Raw genomic sequence first — 26,519 nt, forward strand, 5'->3', positions numbered from 1 at the left:
GCTAATGAAATCACTAAGGGAAAGAGTAGAAAAAGATGAAGAAAGCCCAGGTCAAAGAAGCAAGGGATGCCAATGCTTAGCGGGCAGAACATGGATGAACATGCAGCAAAAGCAACTGAAGAACAGTAGAACAGTGAGGAAGGCAAGAGTAAAAATAGGAGAGAGTACCTGAGAGGATGATGATGACCACTGTTAAATTCTATAGAGAAAGAAGACCAAGCCATTAGATATAACAATTATGAGATGACTGGTAACTTTGAAGAGGGTGGCTTCAATTGAATGATGAAGTTGGAAGTCAAATTGCAGAGATTCTATTTTGAGTTGAGATGTGTAAACCCTGAATGTAGGCAGTTTTCTCAGAGAGTTTAGTCTTAAAAAAAAGATGAGCGATATTGGATAATAGCTGAGAGGTAGGGTAGAATTGACTCAGACTTTATTACTAATGGAAGAAATAGGGATATATTTGTAGGCAATAGGGAAGAGGCTGAAAATAATAGGGTGGGGGAATCTAGATGATGCAGAGAACTGGACATGGAATCAGGAGGATCTGAGTACAAATCTGGCCTTAGACACTTAACACTTGCTAGCTGTGTGAACTTGGGCAAGTCACTTAATTAACCTCAATTGCCTCCAAAAAGAAAAAAAAAGAAAAGAAAATGATAGTATGGCGTGGCCAATCTCCTGAAGGAGTTGGCAGAGGATAGAATCGTTGGTACTATTGGAAGGGTTGGCAAGATACCAATTATACTGAAATACAGTTACAAAAATATTAAAAGGTTAGGGACCCCGGGTTAAGAAATCCATAGGTTAAAGTAATTGATGAATTGTTTATTTACTTATTTTTCCTGAGCTTAAAGATCCAAAGGAAAAAAACTATGACCAGAGGAAATTCCTAACTAAAAATTCTTCATCATATTACTTCTCTCCAAAAAAATCCTAGATGGCAAATAGCTCTTGAATACAGGAGTTAATCAATTATAGCTACACTTTCATTTTAGCTAGTTCCATAAGTTAGAATTTCTAAGAAAGTCTTGAAAAAAGGAAAAACAATAAAAAAAAATAAATCAGTACAGCAAAATATGCTAAAATGTATTCAAAATTATATACAAAACATGGAGAATATAACATTTTATTCCACTAATCCCCAAATTTTCAAAGGATTTTGAAATTTATAATTGTTTGGAACTTGGAATTTACTTTTGCATAAGAATAAATGTCAAATATAATTGCTGGATTCTCAGGTCAAGCTTACAAAGTCTATTACATAACATAACTGAACTATTCTGCATTGACTATTAGTAATAAGGAAACTAACTACCATGTGTAATGTTTATTTTAAAAAATCATTCAATAAACATTTTAAACATTGACACATCTACAAAACAAATTTCCAACATGGAATAATGCAAGAAGTATATGCTGTACCTTGCAGTTTGATAGAAAAGCTCCTTCTTTTTCTGCTATGGCTGACTCCCAGATCTACACTATTTTTAGTAGTTTCTAAAGTAGGAGATCTAAGTCACAGGAAGACAATTTATAAATCATGTTGTAAACCTTAAAACATGCAAAACCTTAAAATAATGCTAGCTATTAACTATTATCAGGTTATGAAGAAGCAAAAAAAATTCCAGGGGAAATTTGTTAGTCACAACAGGTTCTCCCTTAAACAGAACAGTTCATTCTTTCTTTTCCTCTGCTACAATCTAATGATTTTTCCACTTTTGAAACCTATAATGTAAATTAAAATCACAAAGAAATGCTAACGTTTGAGATTTAGGTGGAGGAAAATCTCTCACCTAGAAAGTCCCCAAAGCTTAAACCCATTCTCTTTTCTTCCTTACCATCCTCTTCAATGATCTAAAAAAGGACTTAATTGGTATTAGTCCCAAAGCAACTGGCTACAGAAGGAGAAATACATTCACAAGCCAACATGGAAGAGAGAAAAAGCCAGTAATAATAATAATCTGTAAGTACAGACAACAATTTACCATAGTCAATAAAGTTTCTGCCTAAAAACAAAAATCCAACAGAAAATTCACACTCAGATCAAATTACAGTTGAATATAAGCTTCTACAAGAAAAGATAATTTTCATAGGGCAGAAGTGTGAGATTTTTATATGATCAAATAAGTTACAGGTGTTGAAATGAGAAAATTCTAAATGCTATTCTTTCTGTTGTTATAAAAGAACCCAAACTTTAAGTCACAATAGATCTTCAAATACCCACATCATTTACTTTGAACTACATACCATCAATGCTTCGGAAATCCAATAAGTAAGTTCTACTGTCCACTTGGTATAACTGTAGACTCATTTTTGAGTATGTGCTTGTCACTGGATTCTTCCTTCGAACACGCAAATAATATGGGTTTACAACCTAGCATACCAAATGAAGAGGAAAAATCATCATGTACAATTACTCATGAAGACAATTTGTATACTTTATTAGGCCCAAAAAGTATACAGTTTCTCTACTTTGTTGGGCATCAAAACTTAACAGAAAATGTTTTGCCAACAATACAGAATTATCTAAATGGAGCTATAAAGCTGATTACATCCTTTGACCCAGTACGTCTATTAAGATGTTAATAGTAGAATAAAAATTATATATGTCCAAAAGTATTCCAAACAACAGTAAGCATAGAAGTAAACTATTGTGAATATCCTATGTACCCATTATTGAGAAGCTGGATTGCACGATGGCTAGAATACTGTGCTTAGAATCTAGAATACCTGAATTCAAATCAATGTCAGACACTTAGCAGCTGACTTGGGGACCTTGGGCAAGGCTCTTAACCTTTGTCTTAATCAACTGAAAAAGGAAATGACAATCTACTTCAGTATTTTTGCCAAGAAAATCCCTTGGACAGTATGTATGGTCGTACAAGATCACAAAGAGTTGGATACAACTAAATGACTACACAATCACTACTGAGAACAAATGAAATGTAGTATTTGAATTAAAGGAAAATATAGTGGGCCAGGAGAAATAACAAATATGAAACAAAGAAATACGAGATACATGAAGTAATACAGCAAAGAAATGAAAGAAGAAACTAAAGAAAATACATACTGACTACAAATAAATATAGACCATAACAACAATATTCAGATACATATAAAGAAAGGTCATAAGGGAGAAAAATAAAAAAAGCATGATTTTGTTATTATCTCTATATATTTTTAAAACAAATCATAAATAGCTTTAAAAAAAATCCTCTCACCTTCCATTCATAATCCAATTGTTTAATTGAGCGACACACTTCTGCCATGATGTCATTTGGTCTACTTTGACTTCGAATTCCCAAATGCCATTTTGCTCTCCTTACACCCTGGTGTTTGGATTTTTGAGGATTTAATTCATCCAATGTATGGCGTGATCTTGGTGTTTCCGCAACCAAGAATGGCACTCTTTCAGGATGTGGACGAGAAAAATGGTGATCATCTAAGAAAGAATCTGGTGGGCTTGTAGCTAAATAGAAATCTTTGGCCTCATTCATTATTCTCCTATTATCTATTATGAGGTGATAAGCAACTGCCAAAGGGTCCTGGTGGTTTCTGCTATACAGACAGCTGAGAACCTCTTCCTCTGTACATTCAAATTTTTCACATACTTCTTTTAAGGCTTCATCATCAATCATGGTTGAACTATATGATGGATCCTCAGGAAAGAGATACTTTGGAAGATCTTGTTTAAACCACTCATGTTCCCTGTATAAGAAAAAGAACAAAAATCATAGGCTTGAAGATTCTGAGTAGTTTTCATGAAATACAAATAATGATTTGGGACCATTTCAAACACAAAGGGTTAATCATAAAGAGCAATTAAAAAAATTTTAATATAAATTTCACAATACATTAAAAGAAAATGCTTCTGTGTTCTATTTGGAATGGAAAAATAGTGATTTTGGAAAAGTAGAAATATACACAATTTACACACAACTAAAAAAAAGTAAAATCATCTTTTTTATTCTTTACAAAGAACTACATGTTTTAAAAGAGCAAAGCCATTAGGAACTGATCATGGTTTCTGAATGCTATTTAAAAAAAAAAAACCAACAACAACAACACTATCCTTTTAATTGAGATTTTAAAAATACTCATTTTAAAGTACTATTATTTTTAATTTTCCTAAGATAATACCAGCTGATGGGCCAGAACTCTTAACTTGAAACAAAAGATTCTTACAAGGTACTAAATCAGTGGAATTGATAGACAATAGTTATCTAATTTAGCATGGTTCAATATGATTGATTTAACCCTAACAAAGAGATGTTATGGGCCAGAACTTGAAACAAGATATTAAGTAGAATTGAGGAGACAATGGTTAAATCTATTTTAGCATTGATTTAATCCTACAACAAATAATGGTTTCCTAGTGATATAATGATTGGTTTGTACTCAGTGTGGAGCATATAAGCTTGAAGCCTGAACTGGGGAGATTCAGAAGCCAGAGAAGGCAGGCGGGAGGTCAAGCTCTCAGAACCAAGGATAGAAATTCAATTTGAATTGAACTGAGTCCAGGCCTGGACTCCTGCACTTCCCCCACTAAGACCAAGGCCAAACTGAAAGGCTCTCCAGAAAGCTGCCCAACCCTAGGAAGGAGATAATAAAAGATCTGGACTATAAGAAAGCTAATCAGGCCCCAGGAAAGGAGACATGACTTTGAAGGAGACAATAAAGGATTTGGACTTTAACATCTGGCTGCACTTTTGGTGATTACTAAACTGAAACGAAGGCTGCCTCCAGAGACCCCAAGAAAACCTTAACAGAGAACATTACAACATAGTACTTTTTAAACATTTAAAATAAATTAAATTAGTCTTACAACAACTAAATACCTGGACATTGCAACCAAGAATCACTTACCTAGCAAAACTGAGTATAATCCTTCAGAGAAAAAGGTGGTCATTCAATAAAACAGAATTTTCAAGAATTCATGATGAAAAGACCAGAACTGAATGGAAAATTTGTTTTCAAATATAAGTCTCTGGAGAAACATGAGGTAATCAGGAAAGTGGGACTTAATAAGATTTATCTGTTTACATTCCTACCTAGGAGGATGACTCCTGTTAACTCATTCCAGCCTTCTCATTATTATGGAAGTTAAAAGAAGTATATATAGACAAAGGACATGGATGTTAGTTTAATATGAAGGAATAATGTTTTTTGTTGTTTTTTTTTTTTAAGATGAAATTGAAGGATTAGAGAGGAATGTATTGGGGGAAAAGGGAGAAGTAGAATGGTGAAAATTATCTGCCATAAAAAAGAGACAAGAAAAAGCTTTTACAGAGGAGGGGGAAAGGAAGAGGGAGTGAAGGAACTCTTACTCTCATCAGAATTGGCAAAGTAAGAAATAATGTACTTACTCAATAGGAGTATAGAAATCTATCTTACCTTACAAGAAAATAGGAGAGGAATGGAATATGAAAAGGAAAAGAGGGTGATAAAAGAAAAGGCATATTGGAGAATGAAGTGGTCAGTAGCAAAGACACTTTTGAGGAGAAACAGGATGAAAGGAAAGAGAGAATAAAGAGAAAAAAATACAATTAGCAATAATAATTGCAAAAAAAATTTTCGAAGCAAGTTTCTCTAATGGAATATTATTATTTTTGAGGAAATGATGAGCAGGATATTCCAGGGGAAAAATAAAATTGGAAAGTCCTCCATGGACAAAGTGAAATATACTGTATACAAAGTAATAGTTATGTTCTGGTATGACCAGCTATAAATGATTTTGTTATTTTCAGTAGTACAATCATCCACAATTACTTTGAAGGACTTAAGATGATCCTATCTATACCCAGAGAATGAACTGATTGTATCTGAATATACATCAAAAGCATTCTCTATTTCTCTCTTTCTCCTCTATTTTTAAATAAACTTTATTTTTCTTGAGGTTTTTATTTTCATTAGGGTAGTAGATCTATGTTTTTTTTTTTTCCTTCACAATTTGACTTTTATGGATATGTTTGTATAACTTCACATATGATTTAATTGTGGATGAAGATAAGGGAGAGAATCTAGAACTCAAAAATCTTCCAAAAAATTGTTTTAAAAAAAAAGTGTTTTGAATATAACCTGGAGGGGGGGGAGGGGCGACAAGAGGGGGGAGAACATCATTAAATAAATAAACAAAAGCCAAAACCAAAACAAAACCAAAAACAAACTGATAAAGCAATGTTGCTGAACTATAACACTAATACCATTAGACTATATTCTAACCTAATTGAGTTTCAATGGATAAATGATGGACAGAAGCAGCTACACCCAAAGAAAGAACACTGGGAAACTAATATGAACAATTTGCATTTTTGATTTTCTTCCCGGGTTATTTTTACCTTCTGAATCCAATTCTCCCTGTGCAACAAGAGAACTGTTGGGTTCTGCAAACATATATTGTATCTAGGATATACTGCAACACATCTAACATATATAGGACTGCTTGCCATCTAGGGGAGGGGGTGGAGGGAGGAAGGGGAAAAATCGAAACAGAAGTGAGTGCAAGGGATAATGTTGTAAAAAATTACCCTGGCATGTATTCTGTCAATATAAAGTTATTATTAAATAAAATTAAATTAAAAAAAAAAAGACTATACTCTAGTCCTAGGAGTACTAAATTTTAAAGAGACTTAGAAGAGAGAAGGAAAAAACTATTTTGTTTTGTTTTTTTGTTTACTGAGGCAATTGGGGTTAAGTGACTTATCTAAGATCCCACAATTAGGAAGTGTTAAGTGTGTGAGGTCACATTTGAACTCAGATCCTTCCTGATTTCAGGGCTGGTGCTCTAATCATTGTACCACCAAGCTGCACCAAGAAACTGTTTTTGACTGGGAGTAGATTCATACTCAAGCAAAACTTATTAAAGTAGTGATGTCTATTTTTAGCACTCTCTTATTCCCTTTTATATACTCCTTTCCTACTTCTTTGAGCCATTCTCCTCTAAGTTTCCAGAACTAGCATGCTACTATAAAGCAGGGATGGGAGCCTGAAAAATCATTTGCATAATCAACTACAGGTGATGATAAGCTGAAAGCTAGGTAGAAACAGTCACCCACTGCTTGAATTTTATAAATTGGTAATTTCGTATGATCCTCAAATGATTTTATAAATGTTCAAATGACCATTGGAGAAAATAAATTCCCCTGCTCTAGAGCCTTCCCACTGGTTCAATACCTAGGCTTGCCTAAACCCATACTGAAAGATACTCTATGTCTCCAAATCCTATACCTCTCTTTTCACTACACAACCAAACAGTTTTCCTTTCACTGTACCTACTCTACTATGAGTTTGGAAGAGGGAAATCTATTTCAGCTCAAAGATTATTAATCCTCTAGAATACATTTCTGGTTTATCTATAATTCCTAAATTTTTAAGTAATATAAAAAGTCCTATTATAATCCTTCACTACACTATGGATGTCACTCTTGAATTCTTAAAGGTTTTTCCAGGGGAATATAAAGTTATATTGAACAGGAAAAAAATTTTAAGGATAGGCCCTTTGATGAACTATAATTTAAGGACCCACCTCAAAGAGACACAGCAACAGAAAGATGGTTTCTGAGGGAAGAATTCTTTTGGCCATTAATTCATTATCTAAGTCATAAACAAATTGTGATCTGAATTGTAACAAATAGAATCTACATTAGTTTATATACCTTATAGTGTATTTAAATGCCAACAATAACTCATTTATACAACACTTAAAAATTTACAAAGAAGCAATAAAGTGAAGTGAAAAAAAGTCAAACCATGTTGGAATAAGAAAGGTCATCTCTATTTATTACTATGTCCAAAGGGCTATAAAACTGTGCATATCCTTTGATCCAACAGTATCATTATTGGGTCTGTTGCCCAAAGAGATCATAAAAAAGGGAAAAGGATCCAAACATACAAAAATATTTGTAGCAGCCCTTTTTGTGGTGATAAGGAACTGGAAACTGAGTGGATGTCTATTAAGTGGGGAATGGCTGAAAAACTTATGTATATGAATGTAATGGAATATTACTGATGTATAAGAAATGATAAGCAGGCTGAAAGACTTACATGAACTGATACTGAGTGAAATAAGCAGAACCAGGAAAACATTATACACAGTAACAGCAAGATTATATGATGATCAAGTATGACAGACTTAATTTTTCTCCAAATGATCTAAGATAATTCAATAAACTTGGGATGGAAAATGACATTCTCTCTCCAGACAGAGAACTATGGAGACTGAATATGGATTGAAGCATACTATTTTCATTTTTTTCCTTTTTTTTCTTGTGGTTTTTCTTCTTTTGTTCTAATTTTCCAATTACAACAAGACTAATATGTTTTAAATGATTATATATGTATCACCTATACCAGATTGCTTGCTGTCTTGCAGAGTGAGGGGAATGTAAGGAAAAGAGGGAGAAAAAAATTGAAATTTAAAATCTTTTTAAAAAATCAATGTTAAAAACTATCCTTTTATATGTAATTGGAAAAAATCAAGTACTATTAAAATTTTTAAAAAGATCAGTTCCACATAGCAATCTGCCTCAGAGGTACATCTCTTAAGGTTTTTTTTATGCTTCATATAAATTCTTCTCTTTCATTATTTCTATAGGCTTTGACTCTCAAATACATACAAATTCTTTCACAATCCTAGTCTTCTCTTTTGTTATTTCTATAGGCTTTGACTCTCAAATACATACAAATTCTTTCACAATCCTCCATATTTGGGAGGAAGTTAAATGTGGAGAAGGAGAGTATGGCAATCATTTGTATATTTACATAATCTTGTAAGATGTTCATTTTAAAGTTGGTTTTTGCATTATATTACAGAATACAAATATAGAATTGTCAAATGTGACACGAGAGAGAATTTCTCAAATCTGCTGACTGTTATATATACTTCTTGAGATTATTGTAGGAATCAATGATATTGCAGTAAACAATTTAGAAATAACCTCTAAGGAATATGAAGTTTTTAGCAGGCAATTGAAAGATGCTATGATACAGTTGATCTTTACCCACTATTTTCCATTTCAATGAAGATTTTATATAACAAAGGAAAACAATGGAAGAGAATGTTAGCTAAGAAGACAGTATCAGATGATAATTCACTTTTTTCCCCCATCAATAATATTTTATTTTTCTTGCAATCGAATATAGGCTATATAAATATACTCACATACACACATACACACAATATTTTTTAACATATTTCCATAGATAATTCACTTTCTGGACCACGATCAAGACATAAGAATGACAGATTCTTGTACAAGGGTAGAATGAATATAGTAAGGGTAAAGAATAATGTAATTTATCTTAAATATTCCTCATCTGATTAGAAGGCTTTAGACAGGAAATGAAGGGGGAAGAGAAAAAAATGACCACAAAGAACTGCTAAATGAGATAACAAAAAATAAAAAGTATGCAAACTAGAAAAAAGAAAAACAAAAGAAGTGGTTCAGTGCTTTGAAGAAAATACATGGGAAGAGAAGGAGAAATTGTGCTCACAGGATTCCTTATTTATATAGCAATGAGCAGAATACAGTAATAAAATAAACAAGATCAACTTCAGATTTCAGTGCAATGAGTCAAATATTAACTCATGGTTACTAAAGAAACCTGGAAATATGAGACTCAAGAATGGAATAACAGGAGAATCAAAAGAGGAGGGGGAAAAAAATCATGGTATCAAAGATACTATGTGAAAGAAAGTTATGATTAATCCTGTGCCTATTTAATGAAGTCATCAAGCATCAAGATATAAAATGTACTGACTTGGTTTAAAGGCTCTTGAACAGTAATGATAACAATTATCTTCAAGATGTTCTGTTTGATTACATTCATCTTAAATAATTCAGTCAAGTGTGTGTGAAGGGCTGAATGCGAAGTCAAAATAGGAGACAGTTATTTAGTTCCAATGAGAAAAATGAAGAACTAGGGTGACAGTTAAATGAGTGAAAATAAAGAAATGAAATAAAGATAAACTGTAGAGAGAGAATTTACAAGACTTGCAATTGACTTGAGACTTTCAGTGAGAATGAAGAGTTAAAGATGATTTTTAAAAATTGTGAACCTGAGATCACTGTCCCTTACTCCATACATCCAAACAACTGACAAATCTTGCAGTTTCCTATCTCTAAGACATTTTTTGCATCTGATCTGGAACCCTGATTATATAGCTACCACCTTAATTCAAGACTTCCATAATTTTCAGCTGTATTATTACAATATCCTAATTGGTCTCCATGCTCCCATCCTTTCCTCATTTCAAACTATACCCTCCATGCAATTGTCAAAGTAATATGCAGATATCACTGTCCTAAGAAATTCCAGTATCTCCCCATTGCCTTTCAGGCAAAATACAAATGCTTCTGTTTAACTTTTAAAGCCTTCCAGAATTTGCCCCCAGTATACTTTTTCAGCCTCACTATAAGTAACGCCTCCTCTCATACACTGCAATTTAGCCAAACTGGCCTTTTCTCCTAATTCCTTACATATAGCACTCTAGTGCCCATCTTCATGCTTTTGTACTAAAATGTTCTCCATACCTGAAATGTACTCACTCTTTACCTGCAGCTCTTAGAAACCTCTCTTCCTTCAAGACATGCTAAAACAACTACCATAAGACATAAAATCTTTCCTGATACCACAATTTCTAATGCCCTTTCTCCATACTTTGAATTTAATGATTTTATATTTATTCTTCACATTCTTTCGTACATAAATCTACACACATAAATACATATTTTATATGTTCCCAATGGAAATGTGAGCTTCTTAAAAGTATGAATTGTTCTTTCTTTATGTTTATATCCCCAGTACTTAGCTCAGACCTAACATAAAGCAAAAGCTTAATAAATACAAGTTAAATAAATGAAAGGATGATTGCCTCATCAGAAAACGTGAAGTTTAGAGAAGAATGAAGACATTAGGTACAGACAAATTTTTCTAGAACTTTTTTTTTTTTTTGGTCTATGATAGCTAGTTGTATTTCTAAATTTTTTTTTTAATTTTATTTTATAAAAGTAAAGAAAGAGGACAACATAAAAAAAATAGTACAGTTAAAAGAAGGATTTGTTTTTTTTTTAAGATAAAGGGAACTTGAACAGTTTCAGGTTAAAAAAGAGGGGCTGTTAAATAAGGAGACAATATAAGAGATTAGACAACTAATAAGGAACTGGCACTCAACTATATCTTCTGAAGAACAAGATAACAACTTGCATATACAGTTGTTAAATGTTTACTATGTTCTAGGTATTGTGCAAGCTGGGCAAACAAAAAGAAACAAAAGGCAATATTTGACTTCAAGAAGTTCAAAATCTAACGCAATGACAGGCTAGAATGACTGGACCTGAATTTGAATCCTGACTCTGCCATTTACCTCCAGTGTGACATGTTAAAGTCACTTTTAGCTCTAAGAACATGAGTTTTTTCATTTGCAAAATGAAAGAGTTAGATAAGATGCTTCTGAGGTTCCCACCAACCAGGAAGTCTATGATCTTAATATCCTAAGGCTTATCTGCTTGGCCTCACAAGGCAGGGAGTTCCCAATATTTGGATGCCTCAAGCAGATAATTCTTTGTCAGGGATGTCATAGAGGGATTTGTGCTTAAGTAGAGAGAAGTTGGGGGAAATGATTGTTAATAACCTTTACAATCCATATTTTATGATTCTACAATCTTTATGGAAGATAAAGGTTTCTAATTAAATTTAAGATGTACAATTGCTTTGATTCAAATTTTGGAAGTAGCACTCTGTTACAATGATTATTATAATATAGCACTATTTATTTTTATTACAGCCTTTTATTTTTCAAAACATATGCATGGACAGTTCTTTAATATTAGCCCTTGCAAAACTTTGCTTCCTTATTCTTTCCCCTTTCCCCCATGCCCTCCCCTAGAGAGCAAGTAGTCCAATATATATTAAACATGATAGAAATATATGTTAAAATCAATATATGCAATGCATATTTATAGAATTATTGTGCTGCACAAGAAAAATCAAATCAAACCAGTTAAAAAAAAAAAAAAGAAGCAGAATAAAATGCAAGCAAGCAACAATGAAATGCTATGTTGTGAACCACTTAGTTCCCACAGTCCTCTCTCTAGGTGTAGATAGCTCTCTTCATCACTGAACAATTGGAAGTGGTTTGAATCATCTCACTGTTGAAAAGAGCCATGTCCATCAGAATTGATCATCGTATAATCTTGCTGTTGCCATTATATAATTATCTCCTGGTTCTGCTCACTTCCTTAGCATCAGTTCATGTAAGTCTCTCCAGGTCCCTCTGAAATCATCCTGCTGATAGTTTCTTACAGAACAATAATATTCCATAACATTTATATGCCATAACTTATTCAGCCACTCTCCAATTGATGGACATCCATTCAGTTTCCAGTTTCTTGCCACGACAAAGAGGGCTGCCACAAACATTCTTGCACATGTGGGTCCCTTTCCTTCCTTTAAGATTTCTTTGGAATATAAGCCTAGTAGAAACACTGCTGGGTCAAAGAGTAGGCAGTTTGATAACCTTTGAGTATAGGTCCAAACTGTAGCACTATTTTCAATATGGCTTGTGGATGTAATAAAAAAATGAAATGAAGTGTTACACTAGCACAAGAAATTTCTTATAAAACAATAGAAGTGAAAGATTTGTCAGTAAAATGATTGAACAGAGGATGATAAAAAGACAGCAAGGAGTAATGTAGTGTTCTCTAAAATATGATCATGCTCTGTGAGCTGGTTTCTTGGGGAGCTTCTGGAGGCAGCCTTCCTTTCAGTTCAGATCAATAATCATCTCAAATGCAACTAGGAGTTAAAATCTAAATCCTTTATTGTCTCCTTCAAAATAGCCCGATTAGTTTTCTTAAAGGCCTATCTTCCTCCTTGGTTCCAAGAGCTCTTGTCGCTAATTTTTTGCCTCTGCCAGCTTCAGCCTTTCTTCTTCCGAATCCTGGCTTCTCAATCTCCCCGAGTACTTCCAGGCTGAGACTCCAAGAGCTTCTAATGAACTTGTCCTTTTATATGCTCTTTTAGAGGCGTGAACTCAAAAGTTGACTCCTCCTCTGAGAGTAGGCTTGTGGGTTAGTGGGCTTGTCCTTCCTGACTTGTGAATCTCCTGGACTTATGAATCTCCCAACTGCATCCTGACTTGTGAATCTCTTGGAATGCCTATCAATTCCAGTGACTTAGCACCTTGTAAGAATCCTAACAGAGTAATATATAGAGGAGAAAGCTTAAAACTGAGAATCTTAAAAACTGGAAGGAACCTTAGAATTCTGAACTCAACACAGAAATTGCCGCTATATTAATGCTGACTAATGTTATCTATCATTGACCCATATCTTATTTTTTAAAAGTTATACTGATGCCTTTTGTTTTTTATATATGCCATATAAATCTCTACTCACTCTCCTATCCAAAGAGCTCAACTGTGTAACAAAGACAAAACACTGAATTTTCCAAAATTCAAAAAAACTTTGTCCACATTAACAGAAGAATTGAAATATTTAAATAACCCTATTTTAGAAAAGAAATTAAGTGAGTCATTAATGAGCTTTTAAAGAAAAAAATCCCCAAGACCAGATGGGTTCACAAGTGAATTCTACCACACATTTAAAAAAAAAAAATTAAAACCTATATAAGTTTTCCCAAATTTTGCTGAATTCTTCAAAGTGATTATTTCTTACAGAACAGTATTGCTCCATTACATTTATATTCCACAATTTAACCATTCTACAATTGGTAGGCACCATAAAATTTCTAGTGTTTTGGTACCACAAAGGGGCTATAATAACTATTTTGAAATACATGGGCTTTTCTGTTTATCTTCTTTGAGGCTGTGGCCCTCCAATGGGATTTCTAAATCAAAGCTTATTTTAGTTTTTAAAACATAAAGATAATTCCAAATTATTTATCAAATGGCTGGACCAGTTCATAACTCCAACAGTTTAGTTACTATTTCCCCTCTCTCATAAATAGATATTTCTATTTTTTCACCTTTGTCAATTTGCTGGATATGAGATAAAACTTGAGGTTATTTTAATTTGAGATTTTAGGCCTTTTCTTTTTCCACAAAAATGTTGTTACTTCATCTAGCTTTCTACAAAGTAACCCTTTGGAATCTGACTCGCAAAGCACTTGAGATATGTATATTAATTTAGTTTGTATCATCATTTTAATTATACTGGAGTAGTTAGGGAACTGAAAGACAATGCATATTGAGACATTTTCTCTTTTCTTCTGGACATTTTTTACAATGGGGGAATCTATTTTGTATAATGGTGTGTGTTATCTATACATATATATGTATATGTGTATGGTTTTTATTTTTCTTGCTTTTCACCACGTGGAGGAGGGAAAGAATGTAGAATTGAAAATAAAATGAAACTGAATGAAAAAAAATTATACTAGTATGGCTCAAACATGATCAATAAATATCCTTCCAATTATTTCTGTAAAGAACATCAGAGAATGGTACTTACAGAAATGTTAAGTGTTATTTGGAAGACTGCCTACCTAGATGATTTATGAATCTTATAATTGGATTGAATGAAATTTCTGTATTAGTTCTTCTTGATCTTTTACTGTAATATTTTTGCTATATAGAAATGCTGATGACATTTTTTGGTTTTGTATGCACTTTAACTGAAGTAGTATCTCAATTTCTTCACTGATTTTCTGGAGTTTTATAAATAATTCATTGCAATATGTAAATATTATTTTATTTTCTCTTTGCTAATATTTATACCTTTAATTTCTTCCTCTTCAATCACAATTACTAGTATTTCTAGTAAAATAACTAGTAAGAGAAGATATTCTTGCTTTACTTCTGTATTTATTAGGAAATCTAGTATTTTTCCTTTGAAAATCACATTAGCTTCCAGTTTTATATATACTTTTACCAATTATATTAAAAATAATGTTATGTTACGTCATGTGTCAAAGCATTTTAACTCTAATGATATAATCATGCAGTTTGGGAGAGGGTACAGTTTTAGTTGTTTTGTTTTGGTTTTTTAAAAATAATAATGATTATGTTATTTTTCCCCAGGTCCTATGCCTCTAATTCCAGGAGTCTCTCTATTGCACTATATGCCTTACTGGGAAGCATTATATTTAGTCCATAGAATATTAATGAAGTGCTTCCTCCTTCCCATCTGATTTTTTTTAGGATTCATTTAAATCATTCCCTACTTAGATCTTTCTTCTTTTACCTCTCAATCTATTTTTCTTTCTTTTAAAAATAACCTAAGAACATGATTATTTTATTATTTAGATCTTTTTTAGATATTATTGTTTTCTTATGTTTCTCTTATTTAAAAGGTTTGCAATATGAATGTTATGCTTCCTTTGTTCTGTTTCAGAGTAATTTCTTAAATGCCTTTTTTTCCTTCTGAAAGACCATAATTTTTCATTAATGATTATATTCAGTTCTGTAGATTATACTACTTTTACAACTTGAATCACTTTTTTTGAGGAGAGAAAGGGAAGAATATTACATTTCATTCTTTTTTCCAGTTTCTCATAATCATAAAGTAATTTTGAGTTATGTGAATTCAGAGGCCTTAATAGCAAATAGCTATTAAATATTTATAAAAAGCTGTTAACATAGTGACAGATACACAGTAGGCATTGAATGTGCATTTGCTTGCCCTTATTTCCTTTCTTTCTCTTCCTTTTCTCTTTTCTGCTTGTAGCATGTTGTTTAGTACAGCAATTTTGAAATTCAATTATTAAAATGCTCCAGAATTTTAAGCTTAGAGTTTTCTCTGGCAAGAATTTATGGATATTATTAATAATATATTGTATCAGATTATATGATCAATTCCAATGGATGTGGCTCTCTTTAACAATGAGATGATTCAGACCAGTTCCAATGGTCTTTTGATACAGAGAACCATCTACACCCAGGGAGAGGACTGTGGGAACTGAGTGTGGTAAACAACATAGAATTTTCACTCTTTTTGCCATTGTTTGCTTGCATCTTATTATTGTTCTTTTTTTTCAGTTTAATTTGATTTCTTTTGTGCAAGATATCTGTATAAATATATACTTATATACTGAGTTTAATGTATATTTCTACCATGTTTAACAAATATTGGACTACCTGCTATCTAAGAGAGGGAGTGGGAGAATAGTGGGGAAAAGGGTTGGAACACATGGTTTTACATGGATTAATGGCAAAGGATTATCATGCATATGTTTTGAAAAATAAAAAGTTTTGATTAAAGAAAGAAAAAAATCTATATTATTTTGTATCCAAAATTTCTGGATAAATTTCTTTCTTTCAATATATTATTTTAAAACTTTTTAATTAAAAATTAATTTATTTGGGGAGGGCAAAAAATGGCACTGAAGCAGAACTTTAAAAAAAAATCATTTCTATATGTTATGTTGGAAGAAAAATCATAAGAAAAAGGAAAAACCATAAGAAAACAACAAAAAGTATGCTTAGATCCACATTCAGTCTCCAAGTTTTTTCTCTGGATATGGATGGCATTTTCTATCCAAAATCTGCTGGGTCACTGTATTGCTGAGAAGAGCTAAGTCTCTTTTTGTATTGTAATTGATCATCACACAATCTTGTGGTTATTGTGCAGTGCTCTCCTGGTTCTGCTCACTTCACTCAGCATCTGTTTATGTAAATCTTTCCAGACTTTTCTGTAATCTGCCTGCTTATCATTTTTTTAAATAACTTTTTATTGACAGTGCTTATCATTTCTTATAGAATAATTCCATTACATTCATATATCATAACTTGTTTAGCAATCCCCAACTGATGGGAATTCTTTCGATTTCCAATTCTCTGCCACCACAAAGAACTGTACATGTGGGTCCTTTGAAACTCTTTTATGATCTTTTTGAGATACACACCCAGTAATGGCACTGTTGGATCAAGGCAGTTTTACAGCTCTTTGGTCATAATTCCAAATTGTTCTCTACAAAGACTGGATCATTTCATAACTCCACCAACAATGCATTATTGTCTCTTTTCCCACACTCCTCCCAATATTTATCATTATCTTTTCCTATCATCTTAGCCAATCTGAACAGTGGGAGTTAGTACCCCAGAGTAGTTTTCATTTGCATTTCATTAATCAATAATGATTTAGAGCCATTTTTCAAATGCCTATAAAAGGCTTTAATTTCTTCATCTGAAAACTGCCTGTTCATATTCCTTGACTTTCAATTGGGAATGACTCAGTTATCTATATATTTTAGAAATGAGGCTTTTATCAGAAATATTGGCTATGAAAATGGTTTCCCAGTTTATCCTATTCTTCTGGAAATCATAAGATTAAATTAGCACACCATATTCTTTAATCAAGGTTAAGTCACTTTTGTTTGTACAGAATTCATATGTTCTTTCAAATTTATTGTATTTCCTTTTTCTGTTAAATTTTTTTACTTCTGTATTTGAGTTCTAAATTTGTCATTTTCTTTTCAAAGACTACTATATTAGAGAAATTCTCTATCATAATATTTTCTAAGTTCTCTACACTGCTGATGTCTTCAATACTTCTGCTTTGAAAACTCTGATTACTACCCTAATTTCTATTCTAATACCCTCTTTAAGGATATTTATGAACTATCCCAAAGTTTCTCATTAGTTATTCTTATTCAAAAAATCCTCTGAGAACTTAAAAATTATTTTTCATTTAGGATTTCTGGTTGATTCTAGCTCATAGTATATTTTTTACTGTATTTTGGCCTTTTAAAAAATTTCATTTATTTTTTTCTTCTGCCTTTCTGTATCTCATTGTTCAGTTAGAATCTAGATGTATACATAACCCTGGACTTAATGACTTTCAACTTCTACTCCTGTATCTTATTTCTGGCTGTTTTCTACTCTTGATCATTCTTTTCTCTAAAGGCTCTATATACTTCTGAGGCTGGGTATCCATAGCCTTTCCAAAGTGAGAAGTGATATCATCACCTTTTTTAGCTATAGAAAGGATCACATTTTTACTGGTTTTTATTTGGAAAAACTCATGATACAGAACTCCTGATTCTAAAGTAAATAATTGGTTTCAATTTATTATATACATTTTAAAAACTTAAAACTCTAATTCTATTTGTCTTACTTTAAGTATGATATTTCCAAATTTTGGGAAGTTAGATCTCTCAATTTATTTTTTTACTACTAGATGACCATAAATGATAGAACTATGTCAGTTACTGAAGGGTAGCACTCTAATGTCTTGAGTTCATCAGAGTGATATAGTATTTTCTATTAAATAATTCAGAATCCAAGTCTTTTATCTAGTCTCAAAAAATACAGATTTATAACACAGTATATACATTCAAATATTTTGAAAAAGTTCTCAAGAAAAAAAACTTAAGAATTACCACTTCTCATGTAAAAGTTGTTAGAAACATCCTGATGTCTATTTATACCCTTCTAGAAAAAAAGATACATCAATCATATAAAGATAATGAAATAACAGATAGGCAAGAATTGCATACATAGGAGTTGTGTGACAATTGAAATCTTTATCAGCAGAATCCATTCTCCCATTAAACAAGGATCTAAGGACTAAATCAAAGAACTAAAAGAAATGTTCTATCATTTAACTAACACTTTTCTTACGAAAGCCTCTTGTAAAGCTGTATCTAATCACAATTTTGCCACAATGTTTGTTTGAAGATAAAAAACTTGTGATTCTCTTCCAAACTCCCATCAATTTGAAAAATAAAAAAATTTTAGAACTAAAGAATAGATATTCTTTTTGTAAAGCTGTATCTAATCACAATTTTGCCACAATGTTTGCTTGAAGATTAAAAAAAAAAAAAAAAAAAAAAAAAAAAAACTTGTGATTCTCTTCCAAACTCCCATCAATTTGCAAAATAAAAGAATTTTAGAATTAAAGAAGTAGAGCTAGGTCAGAGTCCTTATTTTAAAAATAATAATGGCTCCCAAGAAGATGTGTATCCATGCCCTACTGGAAAATGTCATGTGAGAACGGAGTCCCTGACATGTCAAAAGGGCTCCCAGTCATCAATAGCATCCTAGAGAAATATGTCTCTACTTACATAAACTCGCAACAGCTGCAAAGTCCTAAGAATGATAATCAGAGAAATGCAGAAAACAAAAAGAGTTGATGCTCAGAGAAGTCAGGAGACAGACTCAAAAAGCTAACAAATTTCATGAGGAATTGGGAGAGCTTGGAGCAAGAAAACACCTCAAAATGGAGAGATCTAGAAGCTGACAGAGGAATGAAGTGCTGAAGGACAAAAAGAATATATGTCTCTCATAGAACTGCTCTATGAACTTTGTACCTCTGGCCATCCCTGGCAAGATCTCATCATCAACTGTCTACCCAAATAAGTCGTCTTCACCACAAGGTAAAGAAAGAAGCCTGGTTGTTTTCATACTTGGAATGAGGAGCTTTCTAATATATGCCTTCACCTCTAAGGTGGTAGTGTGAAACTCCCACCAATCTCCTAATTCTTTGAATATTTTAGTGGATTAAATCTTTAATTCCACTTCTTATGTATTTGAACATTATAGTAGCATTTAACTATCAACTTAAGATACCTTCTTCTATCCCAAGTGAGAATTTGGATAATAAAAATTATTTTTATTTCTTAAAAAAAAGATGCTAGTACTCAATAACAGTAAAATATTAACAAAGAATTTTAAAACTGTTAAGGAAACACAAATGCTACTTTTTTACCTGATATCTTTGATTGTGGCTCTCTTCATGGGATCCACCTGCAGCATATGTTTCAGAAGGCTAATCACAGAAGGATTCAAGTACTGAGGGGTATAAAAGATCCCATCACATATCTTCTTAAAAAGAGTTGGCACATGATCATCATCAAAGGGAAGGGTGCCACATAACAGAGCATAAAGAATAACACCACTGCTCCAAATATCTACCTCTGGACCTGCATATAACCTGGAAAAAATATACCATTAAATAATATGGAATTTAATGTATTTGTTTTAATTATTATCTAAAAGAGAATCAATCATAATTTTTAAGTTTGCACTGTATGGAAAAAAATATATTAGTCAAAAGGTCTTTGTAGTCACACATCAAATAGAGGAGCATAATTATTATCCATATTCTCAATTTTTTAAAACAAAGCAATATCAATATATAAACTTATAGACTGTTTAAATAATCTGATTGTCTTCACATAAACTCAATCTGACAAGCCTTTTAAACCTGAGATGAATTATGTTTACCAGCAATGTTTTTACTTTAAAGTAGTGAACTTAGAACACCAAAGTTCACCCTTCAACAACAAAAATGCCATTAGAGACACATCAAAAATAAAGAATGTGCTTTATTTTTTTTTTACTCATGATGACATTCTTGAACTTTTTATAGCCATATTCTCTCTTAAGTTCCTTTGTGACCAGAGTTCCAGGCCAAGCAGACCAGGATTAATCATAAGCATTCACATGGAGCTTTAAAATGATCTCATTTTATCTTCACAATCACCCTGAGAGGTAGGTGTTATTATCATCCCTGCTTGACAGATTATACAAGATTAATGGTGTTGTCATTGCTAAAGAAATAAAGAAAACCCAATTAGCATACAGGGGGTTGAATCTAAGAATTTGTAATCAGCAATTTCTAAAGATTTGAGCTAATTAGTACCAGACTAAGATAAACATGACATATCTTGTTATGAATACTACTTTATTAGCATATGATAGGGGTTTAATAAACATGTTAAATTCATTATTATTAAATTATTAAAACCAGTCATTTTTACTACTTTTAGTTTCATAAAAATTTTTTTTCCTACCAAGAGCAATTCATTAACATTGTAAAATGGTTTCTCTCTATTTCAACTGATTAAGTTTAATTATTCCACTTATTAAAATGTTCTTTCACAAAAATTGAAAAAGTTTTTAAAGGTTGCTAGTCATAACCATTATTTATTTCAGGCTTGGCAGAAGGAACCTGTCCAAGGACAGAGGAAAAAGATTCCAGTAATATTTCCTAGCATAGGTATCTCATTTTTAATATGATAAAGTCAATTATTTAATATTAAATGTTCATTTTGAATAGGTCCTAACCACCACTGTCCTTCCAAAACATGGTTACACTATAACAAACTGCAATAGACAACAGACAAGAGACAAACACAAATGAAAGCCAGGGAAAAGGAGTTGGGGATTTTGCACATCATGTTGTTACAAAGAGGAGGTGATGAAGCTTGGGTAGGTTTAAAATTACATCCGCCTTCTATATTCAAAGAAGGGCAGTCACGCAAATACAATTTCTCTGGACAAACTATAAATATTATTCATTCAACTATTCTTCCTCAATGATTTAAGTCAAAATACTGCCACAACAATTTCTGAAGAGCTAGAACACATGAGATTGTTTAAATTGTCAATTGTTATAAAAATAAAAATATATTTTAGAAAAATTACTAAAAATCAACAGGAAAAAAACTAGTTTCACATCCATAATTTTAAATTTCATGTTCTCTGCCTTCTAATTGATTAAAACAATTTCATCTGCTAAGAGCAAAAAAAGCAAGAATCCTGAACAATATTTAACGGGGATTGTTTTTGATGCTATGGCACTTGTGGACTTAGACTCACTGGATTTAGACTGGAATGGACCTTAGAAATAATATAGTCTAACCCTGTCATTTTACAGATAAACAAAATTTAGGTCCACAGAGGTGAAGTGATTTGTTCCAAAGTAAATTAAAGGGCACTTTAACTGTTTCAAGTTTTACTCAACAATTAAAGCAATTTCTCTATCAAGTAAAGTTTCATAAAGCTTAATTAATGCTCATAAAAATGTTTTGAATTTGAACTTCATTTTTATTTGATTCTTCGTATCATGACTAAGAAAAACTTTTCTGACACATGATTTAGGTCTGCATTATCATTCTTATGCCTCAATGTATTTTTTTTTAAATAACCATTCTTTCATGGTTTAGTTTTTGCATTAGAGAAAAATAATGAAAACTAAAATACACACTATATTTACATTAGCAGAATTTTAACTTGTACCTTAATGCATATTACCATGAATGAGATTATTAAACTTATCAAATGTTCTATAAAGCTTTATTATATCATAAAATAAGGTACATATTACTATATATTGTTATATATAATATAACTAAAAACATTTCAAGTTAACAGATTTGAAGAAAAATGAAAATTCTCACTACTATCTTCTCCTTCACTGGGAATATGACATTTGTAAACTAACAAAAGTCTAAAGGATAGGGGCTGTAACAACAACAACAAAAAGGAAACACTACCTTCCTGAAATTACTTCTGGTGCAGCATAGTTGGGAGAGCCACAGCTTGTTCTTAAAAATTCGCCATCTGACATCATATTTGAAAGACCTGAAAGTGCACAAAAGCAGCTACTCAAGGATTTCCCAGTGGCACCAAATTGTTTTTAACAACTGAGGGTTTGCATTTAATGACTAAAGCTTCATCCTGTACTCTGCTTCAACAAAATCAATTATTGGAACTACAATCCCCAAACATTTAAAACATTTAATCATTTTAACATGCAACATGATAGTTTTACCTTGAATGTAAAGCTAATATTTAAACAATATACATATAAGCTATTGGTTATTTTGGTTAATAGGATATACTGTGTAAGCAAAAAGTTTATCAATCAAGAAAAGACCAGAAAAATAGGAATCCAGAGAAGCTGAACATAAGAATGGAAATTCAAATGTATCTATTAACACTCTCCTAGTTCTCCATAAGAAACTGTATCTCTCTCTCAGTGATCTCATAAGCTCCCATGCATTATTATTATTATCATTATTATTATTATCACCATCTCTATGATCTAGATTTATATATCAAGTTTGGGATCACAAATTAACAAGTACAACAACTAGATGTACTACAAGCTTCTCAAATTCAGTATATTCAAAAGTGAAAGGATTATGTTCCCCACAAACCCACCGCTCTTCTGAACTTTCCTATTTCTGCTAGGGGTACCACCATCTTCAGTCACAGAGGTCCACAAGGTCAGTCATCCTACATTCTTTATCTCATGTAGCCAATTAGTTACCAAGTCTTATAATTCTATCTTCACAGTATGTTTCAAACTTGTCCCCTTCTTTTCACCCACAAGGACACCATCCTAATCCAAATCCTCATTACCTTTCCCCTGGAATCCTTGCTTCAAATCTCCCCCCAAATCTAATCTATCTGCTACACAGCTGACAATAAGCCACCACAGATCTTACTACAACAGTCCCCTGATCAATAAACTCCAGTGGCTTTCTAGTACCTCTAAGATCTGTTTTGACATTTAAATTCCTTCACAATTTGGCTCCAATCTACTTTTCCAGGTTTCTCATGCATATCTGTTCTCTGAAGTATATCCAGACTGAGTTTCTTGCTGTTTCCAGAAAATGATATCCAATTTCTGATCTCCTTGACTTTTCACAGGCTATTTTTCATATTCAGAATGTACTGTCTTTTCACCTGTCTTTTATAATGTTCCCTTTAAAGTTTATTTCAAGCTTCTGCATGAAGCCTAACTAGTATGCAATCTTTATAATTTGTATTTTATTATATATATCATTATTTTGTCCCATTATTAAACTATAAACTCCATGAAGACAAGGATTTTTTCTTTTCTAAATTTGATATCTACCTCCTACCATAACTACCATACTATGCACAAGTAAAATGGTTTTATAAAATAAATTGAAGCACAAGGAAATTAAGTAACAGTGGCCCAAATTATAAGTATTAATCAAATCACTGCTAGATTGTCAGACTCAGAAATGAAGGAGACTTCAGAAGTCATAACTCAGAACACAAATAACATCCCCAATAAATGATTATCTAGCTTCCACTTGCAGATGTTCTCTGAAGAGGGAACATGCTACTTTCCAAAGCAAATGCACTCCACTTTAGGATAGCTGTTAGAATATTTTAAAGTTATATTGGACTTTAGTTGCATGATAATTTTCTTCTATTATTTCTAGGAGGGCATTCTAGGACCATGTAAAAGAAATCCAAGGGCTCTTTACTTTGACAATTCCTTTTCATACTTGAATACAATTATATTTTCTTTAGATTTTTTCTTTTCTAAGTTCATCTAAAGCCCAGTTCTGTAAAACAATAATTTATATTCCAACTTGATGTCCATATGATTATATGGCATGGAGAATTTAAATCTCTGGAATATCTGGTCCAGACAAAACACAAATGGTCAAGTAATGGTCTCCATTACTTAGGACAATGCCTGTTGATGCCACAATGCCTAATGATGTCACAGTTCTGGCTATGGAAAAAAATTCAATAGCTGCCTACTGTTTACCAAATAAAGTCTGATCTTTTCTACCTAGTCTACAAACTTATTCCACTCTTTTCCACTTTTTTTCCTATCATTCCCCTTCATTCAATCTATCTCCAAAATACCCTGTGTGCTTTCATTCTTACCAACTCATGCTGATTCATCCTCACTTCATTTTTAAAGTTTTACAATTCAAAACTAAATAAAATACTTCAGCATGCTCTTGGATTTGAATGCTTTCTTAAATACATTCAATTATTCCTAATAAAGTATTCTTTGAAATAAATATACTTCTCTCCAAAATGGTGACATACATTTTGACCTGTATCCTACTATATCTATGACCTTTCTCTTTATATGTTCTCAATAAGTAAAGACACAGAAAGGGGAAAAAAAAGTTTCTTCCTTTCTGTTATCAATGGTGGCTGTTTAAAAAATACCACTTAATACTCAAAAATCTACTCATTAATATATTCTCTCTTCTTCCCATTTTCATTGCATCAGTAGATCACACACACACACACACACACACACACACACACACACACACACAAAATCCCTTCACCAATACTGCTTTCTGTTTTATAAAAATATTTTTAAGTACTTATTGTGCACGGGCCACTATTGCAAAACATAGTCCTTGTCTTCAAGAAGTTCTGTCAAGGAGACAGAAAAGATACCCACCATCTATAGTATACATAATAAGACACAGTAAGTATATAAAAGTTAAAAAACAAAGTGCTATTGTAGGAACTGAAGAGGAAGATTGCTACTAATAATAGGAATTAAGGGGAGTTTTGTAGAGAAGATGGAATTGAGTGAAACTTGAAAGGATGAGTGGGAATTTAACAAAGCAAAGAAAGCAGAGTAAACATCTGAGTACAGATACGAGAGCAGTGAGTGTTCAAAAAATTGAGTTATCGCCATGCTTTTTGTATTGACAAAACTCCATTTTCCCCTTCTTCTAGTGCCCAGAATGCTTTTTTTCCCCTCTTCTCTTAATTAATCTTTCTCAATTCAAGGCTCAAATGCCTAGTAATCCATGATTCCCTTAATTTCCGGGTTAAAGGGATTCCCTCCTCAATTTAACTGAAACATGGAGGAAAAAAAATATAGCTCAAACTAAAATTTCCGGGTTAAAGGGATTTCCTCCTCAATTTAACTGAAACATGGAGGAAAATAAATATAGCTCAAACTAAATTCTCTTGAGGAAGAATATGTACACTGGAATACATGTAAAAGTAAAAGGGTGGTAACAGGATATATGTAAAGCGTTGAATCCCATAAAAAGGAATCTGAACTAACTCAGGAGGCCAGGGAGAAAATCTGAGTGGAAATGTTATGGCCAAATGCATCTATAAGAAAATTATGTTGCTCACAAGATGAAGAAAAGACTATGGAGTGGGAAAAAGGAAGAAGAAACAGAAAGACTAATTAGAAGGCTACTATAACAGTCCAGACAGATGGTAATGAAAACTTGTATAAAAGTAGTAACAGTGAGAATCAAGAAGGAAGGGATGAATTCCAATGATGCTACAGAGATGGAATTGAGAAGATAGAATTACATGTTAACAATAACAATCACTGAACATTATGTGCTTGTTGTATAGTGCTATAAATTCTCTTGAGGAAGAATATGTACACTGGAATACATGTAAATTATCTGAAGAAAAACATCAGTGTACAGTTATTATTCTAAATATGTATTGTACCTCATTTATGCAATTTAATTTAAAATTTTTTTTCTGTAGAGATGAAAGATATTATAAGAAAACATCCAGCAGAAATATTATGGTAGAACATGTTGCAAAAGTACAGTATCGTTTCATCTGTTTAGAATTCACTTAAAAAAAAAGTTTAAATAAAGCCACATTAGTACACCCAAAAGATAACTATACAAAATATTTTTTAAAATATTTTTAATACACCAAACTATCTAAATTGATGCATACTGGGAGTCCCAAAAATCTTGGTGCAGTTTTAAGCTTAAATAGTTTTAATAGCTTAAAATTGCACTAAGACTTTTGGGATACCCTGTATAAATGTTTACTGCAAAAAAAAAAAAGTTAAAATAAGAAATCATTGAAGTAAAAATAGTTAAGTTTGTTAAGCAGAACAATTCTAATAAAGTATTGAACAATAAAGTAAAAACAAACTGTTATCTCTTCTGCTCTCTGTATTAAGAATGAGAAAATTCCTATTAAGTAAGAAATTATTTAAAAAGTTATGAGACAAATAATTGAATATGACATAAGAGTA

General features: G+C 32.1%; 1 protein-coding gene across 1 annotated transcript in view; it reads right to left on the reverse strand.

Moving 5' to 3' along the window:
- Positions 1-26,519, reverse strand: part of PRKAA1 (protein kinase AMP-activated catalytic subunit alpha 1) — a 68,355-nt gene that overhangs the window by 9,026 nt on the left and 32,810 nt on the right. Inside the window, exons 5-8 of the mRNA XM_051990275.1 lie at positions 22,243-22,330; positions 19,671-19,895; positions 3,225-3,711; positions 2,251-2,377 (exon numbers count right to left, since the gene is read on the reverse strand). Coding sequence (XP_051846235.1) covers positions 2,251-2,377; positions 3,225-3,711; positions 19,671-19,895; positions 22,243-22,330 — 927 coding nt within the window. The remainder of the gene's footprint in view (positions 1-2,250; positions 2,378-3,224; positions 3,712-19,670; positions 19,896-22,242; positions 22,331-26,519) is intronic.

This window comes from Antechinus flavipes, chromosome 1 (assembly GCF_016432865.1).
Source record: "Antechinus flavipes isolate AdamAnt ecotype Samford, QLD, Australia chromosome 1, AdamAnt_v2, whole genome shotgun sequence".
NCBI lineage: Eukaryota > Metazoa > Chordata > Mammalia > Dasyuromorphia > Dasyuridae > Antechinus > Antechinus flavipes.